Source organism: Mesoplodon densirostris, chromosome 19 (genome assembly GCF_025265405.1).
Source record: "Mesoplodon densirostris isolate mMesDen1 chromosome 19, mMesDen1 primary haplotype, whole genome shotgun sequence".
NCBI lineage: Eukaryota > Metazoa > Chordata > Mammalia > Artiodactyla > Ziphiidae > Mesoplodon > Mesoplodon densirostris.
The window spans coordinates 62,890,039-62,911,637 of record NC_082679.1 but is presented as its reverse complement, the minus strand read 5'-3'; the positions used below and the strand labels follow the sequence as shown (position 1 = coordinate 62,911,637).

Genomic DNA, 21,599 nt, shown 5'->3' with positions numbered 1-21,599 from the left:
TTCACTTAGTATGATAATCTCCATGTCTGTCTGTGTTGCTGCAAATGGCATTATGTCATTGCTTTTAATGGCTGAGGAATACTCCAGTGTATATATGTACCACATCTTCTTTATCCACTCATCTGTTCGTGAACATTTAGGTTGCTTCCCTGTCTTGGCTTTTGTAAGCAGCACTTCAGTGAACTTTGGGGTGCATGTGTCCTTTCAAACCGTGGTTTTCTCCAGATATATGACCAGGAGTGGGATTGCTGCATCTTACGGTAGCTCTATTTTTAGTTTTTTAAAGAACGTCCATAGTGTTTTCCATAGTTACGGTACCAATTGACAGTCCCACCAACAGCGTAGGAGGGTTCCCTTTTCTCCACACCCTCTCCAGTATTTATTGTTTGTATACTTTTTTTTTTCTCCGATACGCGGGCTTCTCACTGTTGTGGCCTCTCCCAGTGCGGAGCGCAGGCTCAGCGGCCGTGGCTCACGGGCCCAGCTGTTCTGCGGCACGTGGGATCGTCCCGGACCGGGGCACGAACCCGCGTCCCCTGCATCGGCAGGCGGACCCTCAACCACCGCGCCCCCAGGGAAGCCCTGTCTTCTCCTTTTGTTTATGGTTTCCTTTGCTTGCAGAAGCTTTTGAGTTTAATGAGGTCCCATTTGTTTATTTTTGTTTTAATTTTTCTTTTACTTTGGAGTTTAATTGATTAACAGCGTTGTTATTTTCTGGTGTACAGCAAAGTGATTCAGTTATACATATACATGTCTCTCCTCTTTTTCAAATTCTTTTCCCATTTCGGTTATTACAGCATAGTGAGCAGAGTTCCCTGTGTTACACTGTAGGTCCTGTTGGTTATTTATTTGAAATATAGTAGTGTGTAGATGCCAGTCCCATACTCCCAGTTTATCCTTCCCCTCCACCTTTCCCCTTTGGTAATCATAACTTTGTTTTCTAAGTCAGTGAGTGTGTTTCTATTTTGTAAGTAAGTCCATTTGTATATTTTGTTTTAGGTTCTGCATATAAGTGATACCATGTGATATTTGTCTTTCTGTGTCTGGCTTACTTCACTTAGTATGATAATCTCCAAGTCCATCCACGTTGCTGCAAATGGAATTATTTTATTTGTTTTTTAAAATCAAAGTATCGATGATGTATAATGTTGTGTGCATCTCTGCTGTACAGCAAAGTGACTCGGTGATTCACATATATACATTCTTTTTTTTACATATTCCTTTCCATTATGGTTTATCCCGGGAGGTTGGATGTAGTTCCCAGTGCTAAACAGTAGGACCTTGTTTTTTATCTGTTCTAAATATGATAGTTTGCAGCTACCAACCCCAAACTCCCAGTCCATCCCTCTCTCCCTCCGCCCGTCCCGTTTGGCAGCCCCCAATCTGATCCCTGTGTCTGTGAGTCTGTTTCTGTTTTGTAGATAGGTTCATTTGTGCCATATTTTAGATTCCACGTGTAAGTGATATCACATGGTATTTGTCTTTCTCTTTCTTACTTCACTTAGTATGATACTCTCTAGTTGCATCCATGTTGCTGCAAATGGCATTATTTCGTTCTCTTTTATGGCCAAGTAGTATTTCATTGTATATACGTACCACATCTTCTTTATGAAGATGGACATTTAGGTTTCTTCCATGTCTCAGCTATTGTAAGCAGTGCTACCATGAACACAGCGGTGCGTGTATCTTTTTCAGTTATACTTTTGTCCGGGTATATGCCCAGGAGTTGGGTTGTTGGATCCTATGGTAGCTCTAGTTTTAGTTTCTGAGGAACCTCCCTACTGTTCTCCACAGTGGCTGCAGCAGCTTACATTCCCACCAAGAGTGTAGGAGGGTTCTCCTTTCTCCGCACCCTCTCCAGCATTTATCGTTTGTGGGCTTTTTGATGATGGCCGTTCTGACGGGTGTGAGGTGATATTATAGTTCTGATTTGCATTTCTCTAATAATTAGCGATGTTGAGCACCTTCTCATGTGCCTGTGGATGTCTGTATGTTTTTTTTGGAGAAAAGGCTATTTAGGTCTCCTGTCCATTTTTTGATGGGGTGGTTTGCTTTTTTGATATTGAGTTGCATGAGCTCTTTGTAAATTTTGGAGATTGATTTCTTGTCGGTCCCATCCTTTGCCAGTATTTTCTCCCATTCTGTAGGTTGTTGTTTCGTTTTGTTTATGGTTTCCTTTGCTGTGAAAAGCTTTTGAGTTTAATGAGGTCCCATTTGTTTACTTTTGGTTTTAATTTTTATTTTATACTGGGGTTTTGTTGATTAATAATGTTGTATTAGTTTCAGGTATACAGTATAGTGATTCAGTTTTACATATACATGTATCTACTCTTTTTCAAATTCTTTTCGCATTTCGGCTATTACAGGATAGTGAGCGGAGTTCCCTGTGTTATACAGTAGGTCCTTGTTGGTTATTTATTTGAAATAGAGTAGTGTGTATATGTCCGTCCCATAGTCCCAATTTATCTTTCCCCTCCACTTTTCTCCTTTGGTAACTGTAAGTTTATTTTCTAAGTCTGTGAGCCTGTTTCTATTTTGTAAATAAGTCCGTTTGCATATTTTGTTTTAGATTCTGCACATAAGCTGTATTGTATGATATTTGTCTTTCTCTATCTGGTTTACTTCACTTAGTATGATAATCTCCATGTCTGTCTGTGTTGCTGCAAATGGCATTATGTCATTGCTTTTAATGGCTGAGGAATACTCCAGTGTATATATGTACCACATCTTCTTTATCCACTCATCTGTTCGTGAACATTTAGGTTGCTTCCCTGTCTTGGCTTTTGTAAGCAGCACTTCAGTGAACTTTGGGGTGCATGTGTCCTTTCAAACCGTGGTTTTCTCCAGATATATGACCAGGAGTGGGATTGCTGCATCTTACGGTAGCTCTATTTTTAGTTTTTTAAAGAACGTCCATAGTGTTTTCCATAGTTACGGTACCAATTGACAGTCCCACCAACAGCGTAGGAGGGTTCCCTTTTCTCCACACCCTCTCCAGTATTTATTGTTTGTGTACTTTTTTTTTTCTCCGATACGCGGGCTTCTCACTGTTGTGGCCTCTCCCAGTGCGGAGCGCAGGCTCAGCGGCCGTGGCTCACGGGCCCAGCTGTTCTGCGGCACGTGGGATCGTCCCGGACCGGGGCACGAACCCGCGTCCCCTGCATCGGCAGGCGGACCCTCAACCACCGCGCCCCCAGGGAAGCCCTGTCTTCTCCTTTTGTTTATGGTTTCCTTTGCTTGCAGAAGCTTTTGAGTTTAATGAGGTCCCATTTGTTTATTTTTGTTTTAATTTTTCTTTTACTTTGGAGTTTAATTGATTAACAGCGTTGTTATTTTCTGGTGTACAGCAAAGTGATTCAGTTATACATATACATGTCTCTCCTCTTTTTCAAATTCTTTTCCCATTTCGGTTATTACAGCATAGTGAGCAGAGTTCCCTGTGTTACACTGTAGGTCCTGTTGGTTATTTATTTGAAATATAGTAGTGTGTAGATGCCAGTCCCATACTCCCAGTTTATCCTTCCCCTCCACCTTTCCCCTTTGGTAATCATAACTTTGTTTTCTAAGTCAGTGAGTGTGTTTCTATTTTGTAAATAAGTCCATTTGTATATTTTGTTTTAGGTTCTGCATATAAGTGATACCATGTGATATTTGTCTTTCTGTGTCTGGCTTACTTCACTTAGTATGATAATCTCCAAGTCCATCCACGTTGCTGCAAATGGAATTATTTTATTTGTTTTTTAAAATCAAAGTATCGATGATGTATAATGTTGTGTGCATCTCTGCTGTACAGCAAAGTGACTCGGTGATTCACATATATACATTCTTTTTTTTACATATTCCTTTCCATTATGGTTTATCCCGGGAGGTTGGATGTAGTTCCCAGTGCTAAACAGTAGGACCTTGTTTTTTATCTGTTCTAAATATGATAGTTTGCAGCTACCAACCCCAAACTCCCAGTCCATCCCTCTCTCCCTCCGCCCGTCCCGTTTGGCAGCCCCCAATCTGATCCCTGTGTCTGTGAGTCTGTTTCTGTTTTGTAGATAGGTTCATTTGTGCCATATTTTAGATTCCACGTGTAAGTGATATCACATGGTATTTGTCTTTCTCTTTCTTACTTCACTTAGTATGATACTCTCTAGTTGCATCCATGTTGCTGCAAATGGCATTATTTCGTTCTCTTTTATGGCCAAGTAGTATTTCATTGTATATACGTACCACATCTTCTTTATGAAGATGGACATTTAGGTTTCTTCCATGTCTCAGCTATTGTAAGCAGTGCTACCATGAACACAGCGGTGCGTGTATCTTTTTCAGTTATACTTTTGTCCGGGTATATGCCCAGGAGTTGGGTTGTTGGATCCTATGGTAGCTCTAGTTTTAGTTTCTGAGGAACCTCCCTACTGTTCTCCACAGTGGCTGCAGCAGCTTACATTCCCACCAAGAGTGTAGGAGGGTTCTCCTTTCTCCGCACCCTCTCCAGCATTTATCGTTTGTGGGCTTTTTGATGATGGCCGTTGTGACTGGTGTGAGGTGATATTATAGTTCTGATTTGCATATCTCTAATAATTAGCGATGTTGAGCACCTTCTCATGTGCCTGTGGATGTCTGTATGTTTTTTTTGGAGAAAAGGCTATTTAGGTCTCCTGTCCATTTTTTGATGGGGTGGTTTGCTTTTTTGATATTGAGTTGCATGAGCTCTTTGTAAATTTTGGAGATTGATTTCTTGTCGGTCCCATCCTTTGCCAGTATTTTCTCCCATTCTGTAGGTTGTCGTTTCGTTTTGTTTATGGTTTCCTTTGCTGTGAAAAGCTTTTGAGTTTAATGAGGTCCCATTTGTTTATTTTTGTTTTGGTTTTAATTTTTATTTTATATTGGGGTTTTGTTGATTAATAATGTTGTGTTAGTTTCAGTTATACAGTATAGTGATTCAGTTTTACATATACATGTATCTACTCTTTTTCAAATTCTTTTCGCATTTCGGTTATTACAGGATAGTGAGCGGAGTTCCCTGTGTTATACAGTAGGTCCTTGTTGGTTATTTATTTGAAATAGAGTAGTGTGTATATGTCAGTCCCGTACTCCCAATTTATCTTTCCCCTCCACTTTTCTCCTTTGGTAACTGTAAGTCTATTTTCTAAGTCTGTGAGCCTGTTTCTATTTTGTAAATAAGTCCGTTTGCATATTTTGTTTTAGATTCTGCACATAAGCTGTATTGTATGATATTTGTCTTTCTCTATCTGGTTTACTTCACTTAGTATGATAATCTCCATGTCTGTCTGTGTTGCTGCAAATGGCATTATGTCATTGCTTTTAATGGCTGAGTAATACTCCAGTGTATATATGTACCACATCTTCTTTATCCATTCATCTGTTCGTGAACATTTAGGTTGCTTCCCTGTCTTGGCTATTGTAAGCAGCACTTCAGTGAACTTTGGGGTGCATGTGTCCTTTCAAACCGTGGTTTTCTCCAGATATATGACCAGGAGTGGGATTGCTGCATCTTATGGTAGCTCTATTTTTAGTTTTTTAAAGAACGTCCATAGTGTTTTCCATAGTTACTGTACCAATTGACAGTCCCACCAACAGCATAGGAGGGTTCCCTTTTCTCCACACCCTCTCCAGTGTTTATTGTTTGTATACTTTTTTTTTTTTTTTTTTTGGTACGTGGGCCTCTCACTGTTGTGGCCTCTCCCATTGCGGAGTACAGGCTCCGGACGCACAGGCTCAGCGGCCATGGCTCACGGGCCCAGCCGCTCCGCGGCATGTGGGATCCTCCCAGACCGGGGCACGAACCCGTGTCCCCTGCATCTGCAGGCGGACTCCCAACCACTGTGCCACCAGGGAAGCCCTGTTTGTATACTTTTTGATGTTAGCCATTCTGACTGGTGTAAGGTGATATCTCATTGTAGTTTTGATTTGCATTTCGCTTATAATTAGTCATGTTGCGTTTTTGATGTTAGCCATTCTGACTGGTGTAAGGTGATATCTCATTGTAGTTTTGATTTGCATTTCGCTTATAATTAGTCATGTTGCGAATCTTTTCATGTGCCTCTTGGCCCTCTGTATGTCTTCTTTTTTTTTTTTTTTTTATAATGAGAATAGTACTTTATTTTATTTTATTTATTTATTTATTTATTTTGCGATATGTGGGCCTCTCACTGATGTGGCCTCTCCTGTTGCGGAGCACAGGCTCCGGACGTGCAGGCTCAGCGGCCATGGCTCACGGGCCCAGCCGCTCCGCGGCATGTGGGATCTTCCCAGACTGGGGCACGAACCCGTGTCCCCTGCATTGGCAGGCAGACTCTCAACCACCGCGCCACCAGGGAAGCCCTGTATGTCTTCTTTGGAGAAAAGTCTATTTAGGTCTTCCCCCTTTTTATATCGGGTTGTTTGATTTTTTGGGTATTGAGGTGCATGAGCTGTTTGTAAATTTTGGAGATTAAGCTTTTGTCAGTCACAACGTTTGCAAATATTTCTCTCATTCTGTGAGTTGTCTTGTCATTTTCTTCATGGTTTTGTTTGCTTGTGAAAGCTTTTGAGTTTAATGAGGTCTCATTTGTTTATTTTTGTTTTTATTTCCATTATTTTAGGAGACAGATCAAAAATATTTCGATGTGATTTATTTCAGAGTGTTTTGCGTATGTTTCCCTCTAAGAGTTTTTAGTATCCCAGCCTTACACTTAGGTCTTTAATTCTGTTTGAGTTTATTTTTATGTATGCTGTTAGACAGTGTTCCAGTTTCAGTCTTTTACATGTAGCTGTCCTGTACACACTGGTACACTGAGTACCAGTGTAGCACCACTTATTTAAGAGAATGTCTTTTCTCCATTGTATAGGCTTACCTCCTTAGTCGTAGATTAATTGGCCATAAGTTTGTGTTTGTTTCTGAGCTTTCTTTGATCTATATTTTTTGTGTTTGCCTGTAGCATACTTTTTTTGATTACTATAGCTTTTTGTAGTATAGTCTGAAGTCAGGGAGCCTGATTGCTCAAGTTTCGTTTTCTCTTGTCAGGATTCCTTTGGCAATTCCGCATGTTTTTTGTTTCCATACGCATTTTTAAATGTTTTGTTCCAGTTCTGTGAAAAATGCCACTGTTAATTTAATAGGGATTGCATCGATTCTGTAGAATGACTTGGGTAGTATAGTGATATTGACAACATTGATCTTCTAGTTGAAGAACATGGTATATCTTTCCATCTGTTTGTATCATCTTTGATTTCTTTCATTAGTGTGTTAAAGTTTTCAGAGTACAGGTCTTTTGTCTCCTTAGGTAGGTTTATTCCTGGGAATTTTATTCTTTTTGATGTGCTGGTAAATGGGGTTGTTTCTTTAATTTCTGGTTCTGATCTTTCGTGTTAGTGTATAGAAATGCAACAGATTTCCGTGTATGTATTTTGTATCCTGCCACTTTGCTGAATTCATTGATCAGCTCTTGTAGTTTTCTGGTAGCATCTTTAGGATTTTCTATGTATAGTATCCTGTCATCTTCAAACAGTGACGGTTTTACTTCTTTTCCAATTTGGATTCCTTTTATTTCTTTTTCTTCTCTGATTGCCATGATTAGGACTTCCAAACTATGTTGAATAAAAGTGGAGAGGGTGGGGCTTCCCTGGTGGCACAGTGGTTGAGAGTCCGCCTGCCGATGCAGGGGACACAGGTTTGTTCCCCCGTCTGGGAAGATCCCACATGCTGTGGAGCAGCTGGGCCCGTGAGTCATGGCCGCTGAGCCTGCGTGTCTGGAACCTGTGCTCCGCAACGGGAGAAGCCACAACAGTGAGAGGCCTGCGTACCGCAAAAAAAAAAAAAAAAAAAAAAAGTGGAGAGGGTGGACATCCTTGTTCTTTTTTTTTTTTTTTTTTTAAAGAAGATATTGGGGATAGGAGTTTATTAATTAATTAATTTATTTATTTTTGCTGTGTTGGGTCTTCGTTTCTGTGCGAGGGCTATCTCTAGTTGTAGCAAGTGGGGGCCACTCTTCATCGCGGTGCGCGGGCCTCTCACTGTCGCGGCCTCTCTTGTTGAGGAGCACAGGCTCCAGATGCGCAGGCTCAGTAGTTGTGGCTCACGGGCCTAGTTGCTCCGTGGCATGTGGGATCTTCCCAGACCAGGGCTCGAACCCGTGTCCCCTGCATTAGCAGGCAAATTCTCAACCACTGCGCCACCAGGGAAGCCCGACATCCTTGTTCTTGATCTCATAGGAAATGCTTTCAGGTTTTCACCGTTGAGTATGATGTTAGCTGTAGGTTTGTCATATATGGCCTTTATTATGTTGAGGTAGGTTCCCTCTATGCCCACTTTCTGGAGAGTTTTTATTATAAATTGGTGTTGAATTTTATCAAAAGCCTTTTCTGCATCTATTGAGATGATCATATGGTTTTGTTTGTTTGTTTTTGTTTTATTTATTTATTTATGGCTGACTTGGTTCTTCGTTGCTACGCGCGGGCTTTCTCTAATTGCGGCGAGCGGGGGCTACTCTTCATTGCGGTCCACGGGCTTCTCATGGCGGTGGCTCCTCTTGTTGTGGAGCACGGGCTCTAGGTGTGCGGGCTTTAGTAGTTGTGGCTCGTGGGCTCTGGAGTGCAGACTCAGTAGTTGTGGCTCGTGGGCTCTAGAGCGCAGGCTCAGTAGTTGTGGCTCACAGGCTTAGTTGCTCCATGGCATGTGGGGTCTTCCCAGAACAGGGCTCGAACCTGTGTCCCCTGCATTGGCAAGCGGATTCTTAACCACTGAGCCACCAGGAAAGTCCGATCATATGGTTTTTATTCTTCAGTTTGTTAATATGGTGTATCACACTGATTGATTTGCAGATATTGAAAAATCCTTCCAACTTTGGGATAATCCCACTTGATCATGGTGTATGATCCTTTTAGAGTATTGTTCAATTCGGTTTGCCGGTATTTTGTTGAGGATTTTTGTGTCTGTTCATCAGTGATATTAGCCTGTAATTTTCTTTTTTTTATGGTATCTTTGTCTGGTTTTGATATTAGAGTGATGGTGGCCTTATAGAATGAGTTTGGGCGTGTTCTTCTCATTGCAGTGGCTTCTCTTGTTGCAGAGCACGGGCTCTAGGCACGACGGCTTCACAGGCCTCTAGAGCGCAGGCTCAGTAGTTGTGGCACGTGGGCTTCAGTAGTTGTGGCGCACAGGCTCTAGGGCGCAGGCTCAGTAGTTGTGGTGCACGGCCTTAGTTGCTCCGCGGCATGTGGGATCTTCCTGGACCAGGGCTCAAACCCGTGTCTCCTGCATTGGCAGGCGGATTCTTAACCACTGCGTCACCAGGGAAGTCCCGATGAACCTTTAAAATGTTACATTAAGTGAGAGAAGAACCAGACACAAAGACCAACTACTGTATTCTTCTATTTATATGAATTGTTCAGAGCAGGCATATCCACAGAGACAAAGAAGATTAGTGGTTGCCTAAGGATGAGGGTTTGAGCAGGTGATGGAACCATTATGGGCTTCCTTTTGGGGTGATGAAAATGTTCTGAAGCTGATTGAACTGATGGGTGCACAACTCTGTGAATATACTAAAAACCATTGAATGGGTGAATTGTATGGTATGTTGATTACGCCTCAGTAAAGCTGTTGGGAAAAAACCGAAAAGAAAATACCACATCAAAGAGGCACACGGTCTTCATCCTGAACCGTTGCAGTCTTTTTCTCACCCCGGAGCTATGAATGGCTCATTACTAGTAAAGAATGAATGTCACATTTATTTGGGGTCGGGGTTGGGGGGCATATGAAATTTGAAAAGCCTCTGAGAGATTTTGATTATCCCCTTCCCTTTGGAAATCACCCAGGGGTACCTGCCTCCTAGAAGCTAGGACACTTGGAGCCAGGTGCACTCAAATACAGTTTAAGAAAGATTGCTCGGGCATTTTGTCTTTACTTCCTGTCCCAAAGGGGTGTGTGAATCTGGTGGTCCTGAAACATGACAGGAAACTCCAGTCCCTTCTGCTCTGAAGAGCTTTTTTTTAAGCAGGGACCTCCCCACCCGCCCACCAGGCCCTGGTTCTGTTGCCACTGCATCCCTTTCTGTCAGTTTTGGCCTATTCTAACCCAGGTGACAGAGGGCAAGAGCCTGTGTCGTGGGAGGGCCAGGGTCAGAGAGAAGGTGCGGAGACAGTTTGCCTGAGGCTTCTCATACGCCTGGGCAATCCTGCGGTGACAGGGAGTGCAAATCACTAGTCAGTCCGTGGGTCCTGCCCGGGAGCCAGCTGCTGCTTCTGCCGCTGTAGATTAATTAGTTCTACCTGTTCTTGGATGGCATATGAATGGAATCATCTGGCATGTCAGTTTTTCTCTGACTTCTCTTATTCATCATATACTGTTGTTGAGATTCGCCCCTGTTGTCGCACGTGTCCTTACGTCTTTCTTTCATCGCTGAGTAGTGTTTCCTTCGCTGTGTGAGTATTCCACAGCTGGATCCCCCATCCTTCTGTTGGTGGATATTTGGGTCACTTCCCATTTTAGGCTACTGTGAAGAAGGCTGCTTTGAGCAGTCGTGTCTGAGTCTTTTTGCGGATATGTATTTTTATTTCTCTCGGGTAAATAAATACCTAGAGTCGTGGAACTGCCAGCTCGTAGGGCAGACGGTGCTTCACTCTGTGAGAAACTGCCCGGGAGCCCTGCAGAGCGGTCGAGCCCCTCCTCTAACCCAGCGGAAACTTATGAGTTACTGTTGTTCCGCTCCTGGCCGTCACTGGGTGTTGTCGGTCTTTTTGATTCGTTGCAGGGTGTGAACAGAGGTGTTTCATACCCTGACTTAGATGTGGAAAAGAGAGAGACTCAGTCTGCGCTGTGGAGATGAGTGTGGGGAGAGGGCGGTGGGGGGTTAGCCCGGCAGGAGCTCAGGGTGGCTCGACCAGTGAGTTGCTGGAAGCAGGCGGATGCGGTTGGCATCTAGGCGTATTTTGAAGGAAAGGATCGGCAGGATTTGCTGAAGGACAGACCGTGGGATCAGAGGGAAGAGGTGGGGGTGCCCACCAGGGTCGCTGGCGGGGCTGCTGTCTCCTGAGACTGGGCGGACCGCAGGGACCGTGTGGGCTGGGGTGGGAGCCGGGAGGGGGTTTGAACATGCGACCCTGGAGGTGCCTGTTAGACATCCAAGTGGCAATATTGTGGGCAGTGGGGCATCTGAGTCAGGAAGTCAGGGGAGGGGCTGAGCTGGGATTCTAGGTGTGGAAGGCGTCCTGAGAGCATAGGTGGCGTTTAAATGAAGTGCGGTGAGAACACGTGGGATGCGGGTATAGGCGGTGGAGAAGGGCTGAGGGCAGGAGCTCTGTGCTCCAGTGTGCCGAGGTCAGGAAGGCCTGGAGGAGGCGGGGAGATGAGAGGAGAACTTGGTGAGAGTGGTATCCCAGACGCCAAGTGATAAACACACCCCAAGGACTGGCCCTTGTCAGACGTGACGAGGCCTGAGATGTGGCCGTTGGGTTTGGCTGAGCAGAGGTGGTGGCCTCGGTGAGCCGTGTCAGAGGGTGGGACAGTCGCCCGCCCGAACAGTTAATGCCGATGTTGGGGAATTCTTGAAGTTTTGTTGTGAAGGGCATGAGAAATGAACTGGTAGCTGGAGGAGGATTTGGTGTCAGGGGAGGGTTTTCTTTTTAAGCTGGAAGACGTTGCATCGAGTTTGATGGAATGCTCCGACAGCGAGGGCACGGGGGGTCACTCAGGGGTGAGGACAGGTGCCGAAGCGTGTCCTGTGCGGGTGAGGGGAGGGCCAGCGCGCCCCTTAGAGGATGCGGCGGTGGTAGTGCGCAGAGCCCCGCGAGGCGCTGGGGAGAAAGCGTGGAGAGGGCGGGCAGGGTGGAAAGTGAGAGGGCGGCTGGAGCCGGGGAGTGTGAGGATTGCAGGGCCCCTGGAGATGGGTGGCCAGTCATTTCAAACGAGGCCCCACTGCAGAGTTCTGTCTGCGTGTCCCTTCACCCTAGCGTGCAGTGGCGGGTTCAGGACTCGGGTTTTCTCAGGCCAGGAGGAAGGACAGAAGGGGAGGGGGTGAGGCGTGTGGAGGTTGTTCCTGTGGATGGAATTGGACTCAGCAGTTTGATTCCAGATGTGGGGCTTTCAACCCTGGATTAGTTGTAAGTTGTCTTGCTGTCTTCTGAACAAGGTTTAATATAAATAAGTAAATTTCTCCAGTCACTGGTTACTGTCATCACTGCTTGCATCAAAGGTAGAATACTTCACTCTTTACCTAAGAAAAGGACTTCAGACTCTGACATACTGTTGTTTTCAGTCATATATTCTGCAGGCCCAGCAATAACAATAACCCAAATCTACCACCTTCTCTAAGAGAAGTGCTTGAGGAAATCAGCCCAGTGATGTCTAGTTAGTGATATGTTATTTCAAAAAGTGGGTTCTTTAAATGTATTTTTTAGTTGATTGACTAGGTAATATAGGTACTTGGTAAATTTGGAAGGTTTTAAAACTATATTTTGCTCATGGTCATGGTAAAATGTACACACTTCTGAATTTCAGAAAAGTTGGAGAAGATTCGGGATCATGAACGAAAGGAAGAAACTTTTACCCCTATGCCCAGCCTTTACTACATGGAGCTCACCAAACTCCTGTTAAATCAGTAAGTACCTCTCACTTCTTTGAACCCACATGCACGACGGAACCCCCAGTTCCCAGCCCACCTCCTTTCGTGCTCCACGCTCATGGCCGAGGGAAGCGGTAGCTCTGGCCCCCAGGTCCCCAGGCAGTGGTCTGGGAGTCGGTGGTGGGCGCGCACACACTGGCGGGCTCTGTCTCTCCCTGTTTCTCTTTTTTCCCTTTCTCCACCCTTCCCTCTCCTGGTGAATCCCGTGGTTCTTTCCATTCTGCGTCCTACCCGTCACTTGATATTGGACTCCAGTAACAGCCCATCATCTCTAGCAGTAGCCTTTTTCTTTTTTTTTTTCTTTTTTTTTTTTTTTTTTTTTTTTGCGGTACGCAGGTCTTTCACTGTTGTGGCTTCTCCCATTGTGGAGCACAGGCTCCGGACGCGCAGGCTCAGCGTCCATGGCTCACGGGCCCAGCCGCTCCGTGGCATGTGGGATCTTCCCAGACCGGGGCTTGAACGCGTGTCCCCTGCATCAACAGGCGGACTCTCAACCACTGCGCCACCAGGGAAGCCCAGTAGCCTTTTTCTTAACTGCAAATGTTTTATTAGTCGAGCTGCACCCCTTTTCTCCTTTGGGCCTGTGCATCTGCGTTCTTGTATCTCTTGCACAGGAAGGGGCCAGGGGTCGCATTTTCCTTCGACCCTGGGCTAGAAGGCAGGTCCACTGGGGCAAAACTGTTTTCCCTCATCCAGTTCAGGCTCCCCATGGGCTTCTAATTCATTCTCCGCCTTGCAGCCGGAGTGGCCTTTCAGAGCTACAGCTGCCACGTCAGTCCCTTGCTCCTCGGAGCCTCTCTAGGGTCTGAAGTCCTGAGCATGGTATTCGAAGCACCGCATAGCCTGGTTCCCTTCTCCCGTCTCTCACCACTCTCTGCAGTCCTTCCCTCCGATGCTCTAGGGTCCAGGCTCACGTTGGCCTCCTTCCCTTCTTCACACGTGCCCAGGTCCTCAGAGTGCACAGGCACACACGTGTGTGTGTGTATGTGTATGTGTGTACATACCGTCCTTCTGCCCAGTGAGTCCACCTATTCCCCGCTCCCTCCTCGGGTTTAGCATGGCAGGTCCTCCCTCCCAGGTTACGTGTACCTGTCCTCGTGGCAGCTCTGAAGCCCTCTATAGCACTTGTCAGGTGTAACTCTCTAACTGCTGTCTGCCTGTGCTGTTCCCACCCCCGCCCCCGGGTCTCACGGGCAGGGACCGTCTTGCGTGCCCCCGCACAGTGTCTGCTACTCACATGTCTGTGGAATCAATGAATGCATCAGTGCACGGGGCAGGCAAGTGTGGCTGCTTAGAATGTAATTTGCACAAGGTCAAGCTTTTGAAGCCCTGAGCACCTTTTCATTGATGGAGTCCAGAGCAGAACCAGAACAAAAGTTGGAAGCTCCCTACTGCCTACCGAAGAGCAGCAGGGGCGGGGGGCCCACCTTGTGGCACTGTGGAATTCAAGTGAAAATCTGCATAACGTGGACTTGTCCTTGAGTTGACACGTGGCTGCAGTTGTGTAGTTCACAACATTCTCAGCATTCAACATGCTAAGCGTCCCACCAGGTAGTGGAGACGGTCATGTAGGCTTGAGTTCCAGTTTTGTGGGGAAGAGGTGCGACCCTGTTGGCAGATGTGGTATAACCCCGCAGTGTGTGCTCATGCTGTTCAGAGTGTGTCGGGGTGCCACCCTCATGCCTGGTGCTGCCAGAGAAGGGATCCCTGGCTTGGAGGCTGAGGGGAAGTTTACTGGAGGAGAGGGCAGTGTAGGTCGGAGGACAGAAGGTGGAAGGGCCTGGATTTGTGGAGCAGGGCTGTCGGGACCTGCACGGACTGAGCGAGGGCAGGGCGGTGGCCGCGGCGTCCCCAGGAGGGTGTTCGGGCAGGCGGGCGTCATCCGGAGGATACGACACGGCTGCTGTTGTAGGGGAGTGTGGCTTCAGAAGGGAGGATCTGGGGGCAGAGGGGAGGCCTGTTCACCCTCAGTGTTTGAAGTTCAGTGCGTTACGTACGCAGTTCCTATCGAAACCCTTGTTTCGTAATTCCTTAGAGCCATCCATTCAGTGACGGGACCTCGGTTCTGCAGTGCAGGTCACGAGGAGCTGGGGTCCTTTGTTCTTTAACCTGCTGTTCAGAGCGTAAGATCCAAATGTTTGGGTCTTAAGTAAAATCTACTGTATCAACTGTATACTACTGATTCTCCATCTACTCATCTTGAGCTAATTCTAGCCTGTGGAGAGAGCCTTGCCAGCGTATCCTAGGATGCCTGGTGATGAACGGTGTTGGCTTTTGCTTTTGTCTTCTAGTTTGTCTCTTCCTTCAAAGGTTAGTTGTTTAAAAATGTGTCACGCAGGAAGGCTCTTAGTGCGGCCCCGCTGACTCCAGTCAAACTTTTACCCAGAATTCGCTGTGTATAGGTGTGCTGTTTATGCTCATTTGCGATTTGTTCTGTGACTTTTGCAAATGTATCTTTGTTTTCTCTGTAGAGTGGGACAGTCCCTATCCTTCAGGGATTTTGTGAGGATAGAAATGCCTGGCACAGAGCCTTCGTCTTCTTTCCCTAGTGGGTTGTAGCCCTTGGATAACAGATGGGGTATTAGCATTAGAGGTCATGACCGCTGAGCCAGCCTTTGAAAGAAATTCATTCTCGATGGAAATTCTATAGCATAGAACACTCAGTTATCCTGAGTCAGAGGAGGACCGACTCAGAGCTTCTTCTCCAAGATCTAATTTTTTTTGGTGAATAACAGAAGTCCTTGTACCACAGCTTGCCCAGGGACAACTAACATGAGCACAGATAACTCGGTGAGGATCACGGCTGAATTTTCTTGGTGCCAAGCTTAACTGCTAGAAATCCTTACATTTTAAAAAAATGAAAAAGCGAAACAAATTTTGAGTCTAGAACAGCTTGTGCATTTTTGCCTAAATCCAAGCAGCGTTTACACAGAAGCCACTTCGACCTGGAAGTTGCCTTAGTTTACTGAGTGCTTCCTTATGCGAGGTATTTCACCTTTTGCTTCCTTTAGTGCTTCAGACAACATCCCGAAAGCAGACGAGATCCGGACCCTGATCAAGGACGTGTGGGACACACGCACAGCCAAGCTCCGGGTGTCTGCTGACAGCTTCGTGAGACAGCAGGAGGCACACGCCAAGGTGGGCACGCGGTGGGCCACCCGCGGGGGCCGGGTGCTCTGTGGGACAGCCCGCGGCATCTCGTCTGCTCCGGGCATCGCGGGAAGGGATAACGAGCCATGCGGGGCTTTCAGAAAATTATTACTCGTTGGTGCCTTATTTTTATCCAGTAGATGTAACCTTTCGTGAAATCCAAGACTCAACCAACCCGGTCTGTTTGCCCTTGTGTTTTAGCTGGATAACTTGACCTTGATGGAGATCAACACCAGTGGGGCTTTCCTCACACAAGCGCTCAATCACATGTACAAACTCCGCACGAACCTGCAACCTTCTGACAGCGCCCAGTCTCAGGACTTGTAGGCAGAGACTGGTTTGTAGAGGCCCGTGTCTGCCGGCAGGAGGCTCACCGGGTGGCCTGAGTGCTCGGGACGTGACAGAGGTACTCACATTTCCAGAGTTCTAGAACCACTTCTGAATGTATGCAAAAAAAGTGCAGTGAGGCAAGGGATGGGTTTATAACCTTGTTGGAAACCAACAGGCTTGTGCTTAGTCCTCGAGACATTCTGTAATTCCACGTCTGTATCTGGGAGCCAGCTGTCCTTTCATGGGGAGATGAGAAAAAGCATTGGCAGAACGAATGATTTCCCTAGCAGAGCTCTGGGTCTCCTGCACGGGACTGTCGTGTGCAGGTGAGTGTTTGGTGACGTCGGTGTTGCTTTTAAGATGGAGATATAGCAGGATGGTAACGTGGCCGTGGCCATTTTTCTCCCTTCTTGACCCTGATCTCTTGGGCTAAATTTAGTCTGCTACAGAGGCTATTCACAGAGGAGGACAGCAGATGAGTGGCGAGTGACAGCAACCCATATGCCCTGATACACAATAAAGATGGAATCAACCCACGTCTCTGTTGGGTTTTTTTCCTGCATAACTGCCACGCAAAGGAGCAGGCCAAGTGGCTAGAATGATCTGATGGACCAAACTGGAGAGGTTTAGCAGGCAGCTGTGAACTTCCGACCGACACTCTGGGACACTCCGGGTATCTCTTGTTCTCTCGGCTGCTTTTGGGTAAGGCCCTAAGGCGTTGCTTATCAGCAAGAGGAATGTCAGGGGAAAATCAATTCCGTGTTATCTAGTGTGTGAGTGAAGCTGAAGACACGATGGCAGGGGGAAAAGTGGAGCCTATTACGTGGTTCTTGATGGACTGAGGGGAAGACGGTTCTAGGAAGCGGTTCTAGGAAGCAGTGGCTCAGGTAACAGTATTGGGTTTTTTTCCCTACGAGGAAAAGTTTAAGCGCTAGCATTGCTCAGTCCCTTACAGAAAAGTATGTTACCTGGGGCGAGGTAGGGGGGGATGATCGTCAAGTCCTGTAATGAGCAGGTTCGGTAACCAGCTGGCTTCCAAGGGCAGCGCTGTCAGTCAAAAGCAGTCACATGCCATCTCGAGGGTTATGAAGGGTGTATGTGCGTGATCAGCGGGGCCTAAAGAATATCTGCTGGTGTTTTTACCCTTCAGTGTTTAAAATACAAACTTACTTCAAGTTGCTCAAGCACTATTCCTCCATCCCAGATGGGTACCCAGATGTCCCTCTCACAAGCATGTATTGTTTAAGCACCAAAGGGCCGCACATGGAGGGATGAGGACCCAGAAGACCTGGTCTCATCACTTAAGAGATGACAGGACTTGTCTCTTCCTCTCTCTCTTATGCAGAATCCTTCAGGTTTAGTCTGGGGGATCTTCTAGAATGAAACCACATGTTAGTGTGGCGGTTTAGGAGTCCTGTGTATCTCAGATCTCACCCCGAGTCCCCTTCTCTTAAAACCTGGCTGAGGCACAGTCGAATCTGTCTTCACACTTTAAAAATAAGAGCTCAACAATTACACAGCTTTACAGGTATTTTTTGGCCTTATTATAACATAGAAAAGATTTTTCTCTTAAGATGATTTAGGAAGATTTTATTTTTTTGGATGTTGTCAGAAATTACAGCAATATATTCATAAATACCTAATTACTACATTCAACAAATAATATTACAATACAGTTAATTCAAACAAGTACACTTAGAACAGGTTTAATTTCACAGCATCTAAACTGCCCCCCAGAGTGACCGAGGCACCGTTCCTCCTCCTTCCATGTACTGGCTGACTGTTCTAGCAGTTAACTGTTGTAGCGTAGGTACATACAGAGTAACACAACTGATGGATTAGCGTGGTCTTCCTCGGGTCAAGGTAGAGTTAAGGAGTTAAGGTTAAGCGCTGGATCGGAAAGTTGGGGACAGGCTACTGCAAGTAGTAAAGTTGATAGTGTGGTTACTTGGAAGAGGACAGGGCTGCTGCGAAGTGGCTAATCCACGCTGTGCGATGAACAGCATCGCGGTGCTGACCATCTCCATCTGGTGGCAGGTCCCTGGAACTGGCTACACTTTAAGCCGTGGCCCAGAGGGAGAGGGGGGTATGCAATCTGATTTTGGAGATGTGGCAGCACTGTGAGCTGCTTGACGAAACACCATCCCACGTACAAACGTAAGACTTCCTGTTAGGATACTGTAATGCTTCGCTACTTTGCTGAAGGTGTGGGCTCCTTTTAATATTCTTTGAGTTTCCCTGAGGGTGTATAATCTATGAGCATGTTAACGCCAATTAAGTGTTTTGATCCCTTTAGAATATAGACTACACTGTCGAAGAGCCTCTCTTGGTCACTTATCTGAGATAATGGATTAAGATTATGGCGTTTCATGTCAGTTTGGCTTGTTTCTACGTGTGGCGCCAAGTTTGGGGGAAAGCTCTGGGTTGTTGCTGATGATCTGATTAAATGCAGAACCACACGACTCGCTTTTGGAAGGGATCCCGCACAGGTTTAGCGAAACCCCCTTCAGAGGGCAGACAGCAGCCGTCTCTCCCAGGTGCCGTGGGAAGACACAGGTCGTGAAGGACTGTTCACAAAAATACTGACACAGAAGTTCCATGGTCAGTTCTAGAGCAAATGTGGTGCACTTAGGAACTTTGTCTTTCAAACTCAATGTGAAACAGCTGAACAAAAAGCTTCAGGGATTCCATATTTCTCTGTCAGTTTTTAAGCCCAAACTGAAAAGAGGCTCTGACTCTACCATGCTCTTGTTTTCAGATTATAAAACTAATTATTAAATGGAACCCAAAAACCCCCAAGATTGGGTACTATGTCTCAGTGGTGCACTTTTGTTTTCAAAAGACACTTTGTTACCTTTTTCTTAGTTTATTCATGTCACCTTATAGGTTTGTATTTATATTCTGATTGTCCTATTACTTCTTGAGCCTTAGAATATTCAGAGACCCTCACAGGTAGGTGGGAGTATGGGGAAGCAGAGTGATGGAGCAGCTCAGAGGCGGGGCAGGGGGAAGGCAGTTAGTTCTAGCTCAGTGACACAGCCTCACCCCTGGGCAGGCATCCCTTTATAACCTGCATGCTGCGTCCTCCTCCCCAAAAGCAAAACACCAGCAGACACAGGCACTCCCCTCAGGTGGTAACAGGATGGGGCTGTGCAAGTTATCAGATCTACTTATCCCTTTGCTTTTTGGCCAGGACCCCTACCAGAGCCGAGGAGCAAAGGCATCCAGACATTTTCTACTACGGAGGGAGGAGGACTGGGGCGAAGCGTTAAGATGTAACCCTTAGGCCTTCAGAGACAGCAAGCAGATTTCAGGTAGAGAAATTCAGTGACATTTTGCCCTGATCGTTGGCAGTGGCGCTCCCTCTAAACACCTGTTGCCACCTGTGGCACATGGCGCTCTGTGTCTTTGCAGGGGAGGAGGCCCCCAGGAGAGCCCTTAGTTATCGTCAAGTCGTTTCTGTAGAGAGAAAAGCACTTGCTGACTGCTGATAATACTGGCGGCACTTTTTGTCTGAGTTTGCTAATAACTGGAAGATTCTTGGCAGACATACAAAGCAAACTGTGTGGGAACAGATAAAGTGACACAATGCCATCTGCCAGCAAGCTGTTCCGCGCAGCTAAGGTCTGGGGCCGAGGGCATGGCCACTGATCACAGTGAGTAGCCTTCCTGAAGGTCAGCCAGCCCTTCCCCTGGCCCAGGGCGTGACGCTCGGGTCCCCTCCCCTCCCCCAGAGAGACCAACCACTGGCTGCTTTGGCCTCTGGTTCAGGCCCATTTGGGCAAGAGATGCCTTCCTGATCTCGATTTCACACTGCCCGAACCTGCAATAACGGGGGAAAGAAGGGAGGGCTACCCCCATGCCTCGCATTGAAATGATCATCCCCGTTCCTAGCCGCTCCTGTGGTTGGCACAGTAAGTCAGTCCAAGAAGAGAAGTCCTGCGCAGACACTGTTCACCCTACTTTCAGGCTGGTACAAAGCTTTGCATCTAAATAAATAAACCCTATACAGTTTCTACTTTGCACCTGCGCAGACTGCTGTAAGACACCTCAGCATCCTGTCCCAGCAGCCGCTCCCTTCCTCAGAGGCTCTTAACGAAGCGCACACACCGTGTCCACCCGGCTCCCACTGGAGCCCGCCCCTCCTCGCTTCACAGCATGGGCGGTGGTGAACTGGCTGCTGTCCGGAGCAGGGGCGGGCGCAGGAGGAGGTAAGACGGAACCATGGCTTTCTACATCATCGTTCTGGTGCAACTCAAAAATGAAGGGATCGCATAGGCGCCAGTGGTAAGCTCTTTTACTTTTCTTCTTCTTTAATTTTTTAAAAAACACTTCAATATCTTAATGTCCTGACCAGCAGCAGTACAAACACTAAAAGCAAGGGTTTTTTTTTTTGCCCAGAAAAACAAAACGAAAACAAACAAAACCCCAAACAGGAAAACAAACAACAAAAATCCCTCCAAACCACATATCAAAAATGGCAGGCTTTTTTATAACAATAATTAAAGTAATAAAAACATACAAAACTTTTTTTTTAATATATATACACAGTACAAGGCTGAAGCACCTTTGACTTTCCTCTCAAAAATTTACGTTTGTATGAAAACACCCCTACCGCAGTAACAATCTGGTGGGTGTGAATAAATGTGTACATAGAGCTCTGTACATTTCCCCCCGTGAAGTAATAAAAAGGTACCTTCAGTTTGTTGATACGCTTTTTACCTTTAGGTAAGGTAAGAGCTTTTCTGGGGAAAAGCCTTTGGGTAAGGCTTCAGCACTGTTGCTTTGTGTGCTCCTAGGACCTGTTGCTTTGAAGAAATTTTTGCAGAAAAAGTAACTGAAATAAGCCCTTTACTTAAAAATGCACCCCACCTTCCTTCCACTGAAGTAGGTCTCAGTCCCGGGGAGGACTGAGACCGGCCACCACCCCCTGCAGCCAGAACAACCTGGGTTCTCGAGGCCCAGTAACATGGCAACACAAGACAGAACACCAACGGTCCGATCCAATCTTACACACCCAGGGGCTAGAAATGATTGCATTTTAGTGTTGGTAATGGAGCCTTTCATCTTCAGATTAAAAAATCATGATGTGGGGAAAGAATAAAACTGCCTTTAAAAAGAAAAAACTGGGTGTCCTACAGGGGTTGCTCGCTGAATTACAAAGGCGGTTCAACTGCATCGAAGTCAAGGCAGGTTCGTCCTTTTTTCTGGAGCCCGGAATCCTCTGCTTCATGCATGGCACATTCTCATTTTTTTAAGCTTCAAACCTCCCAGTGAAAAATATTAAATATTCAAGGTAATAAAATAGATAATATTTCTATACTATAGGTTCGGCCTAGTGCAAGGGAAACCGTCACCTAGGATATCCCTTAAAGTAACCTCTAGGCCAATGCATCGCAGGCAACGCAAGGCACTTCCGTAAGTGATCCAGTTCTGCCTGGAGTCGCTCCCTTTCTGAAACAATCTTCTGTTTCTGGCTCCGCAACTCCTGGAGAGAGAGAGAGAGAGATT

At 46.3% G+C, this 21,599-nt stretch overlaps 2 protein-coding genes across 11 annotated transcripts in view; one reads left to right on the top strand and one right to left on the bottom strand.

Annotated features, from left to right (window-relative positions):
• The window catches only part of GINS2 (GINS complex subunit 2), a 34,963-nt gene extending 16,044 nt beyond the window's left edge, over positions 1-18,919 (top strand). Inside the window, exons 3-5 of the mRNA XM_060085187.1 lie at positions 12,485-12,584; positions 15,620-15,746; positions 15,960-18,919. Coding sequence (XP_059941170.1) covers positions 12,485-12,584; positions 15,620-15,746; positions 15,960-16,085 — 353 coding nt within the window. The 3' untranslated portion in view covers positions 16,086-18,919. The remainder of the gene's footprint in view (positions 1-12,484; positions 12,585-15,619; positions 15,747-15,959) is intronic.
• Positions 17,664-21,599, bottom strand: part of GSE1 (Gse1 coiled-coil protein) — a 426,332-nt gene continuing 422,396 nt past the window's right edge. For all 10 annotated transcript variants that reach the window (XM_060085176.1, XM_060085177.1, XM_060085178.1 and 7 more), the window contains one exon: positions 17,664-21,576. In XM_060085176.1, coding sequence (XP_059941159.1) covers positions 21,442-21,576 — 135 coding nt within the window. In that variant the 3' untranslated portion in view covers positions 17,664-21,441. The remainder of the gene's footprint in view (positions 21,577-21,599) is intronic.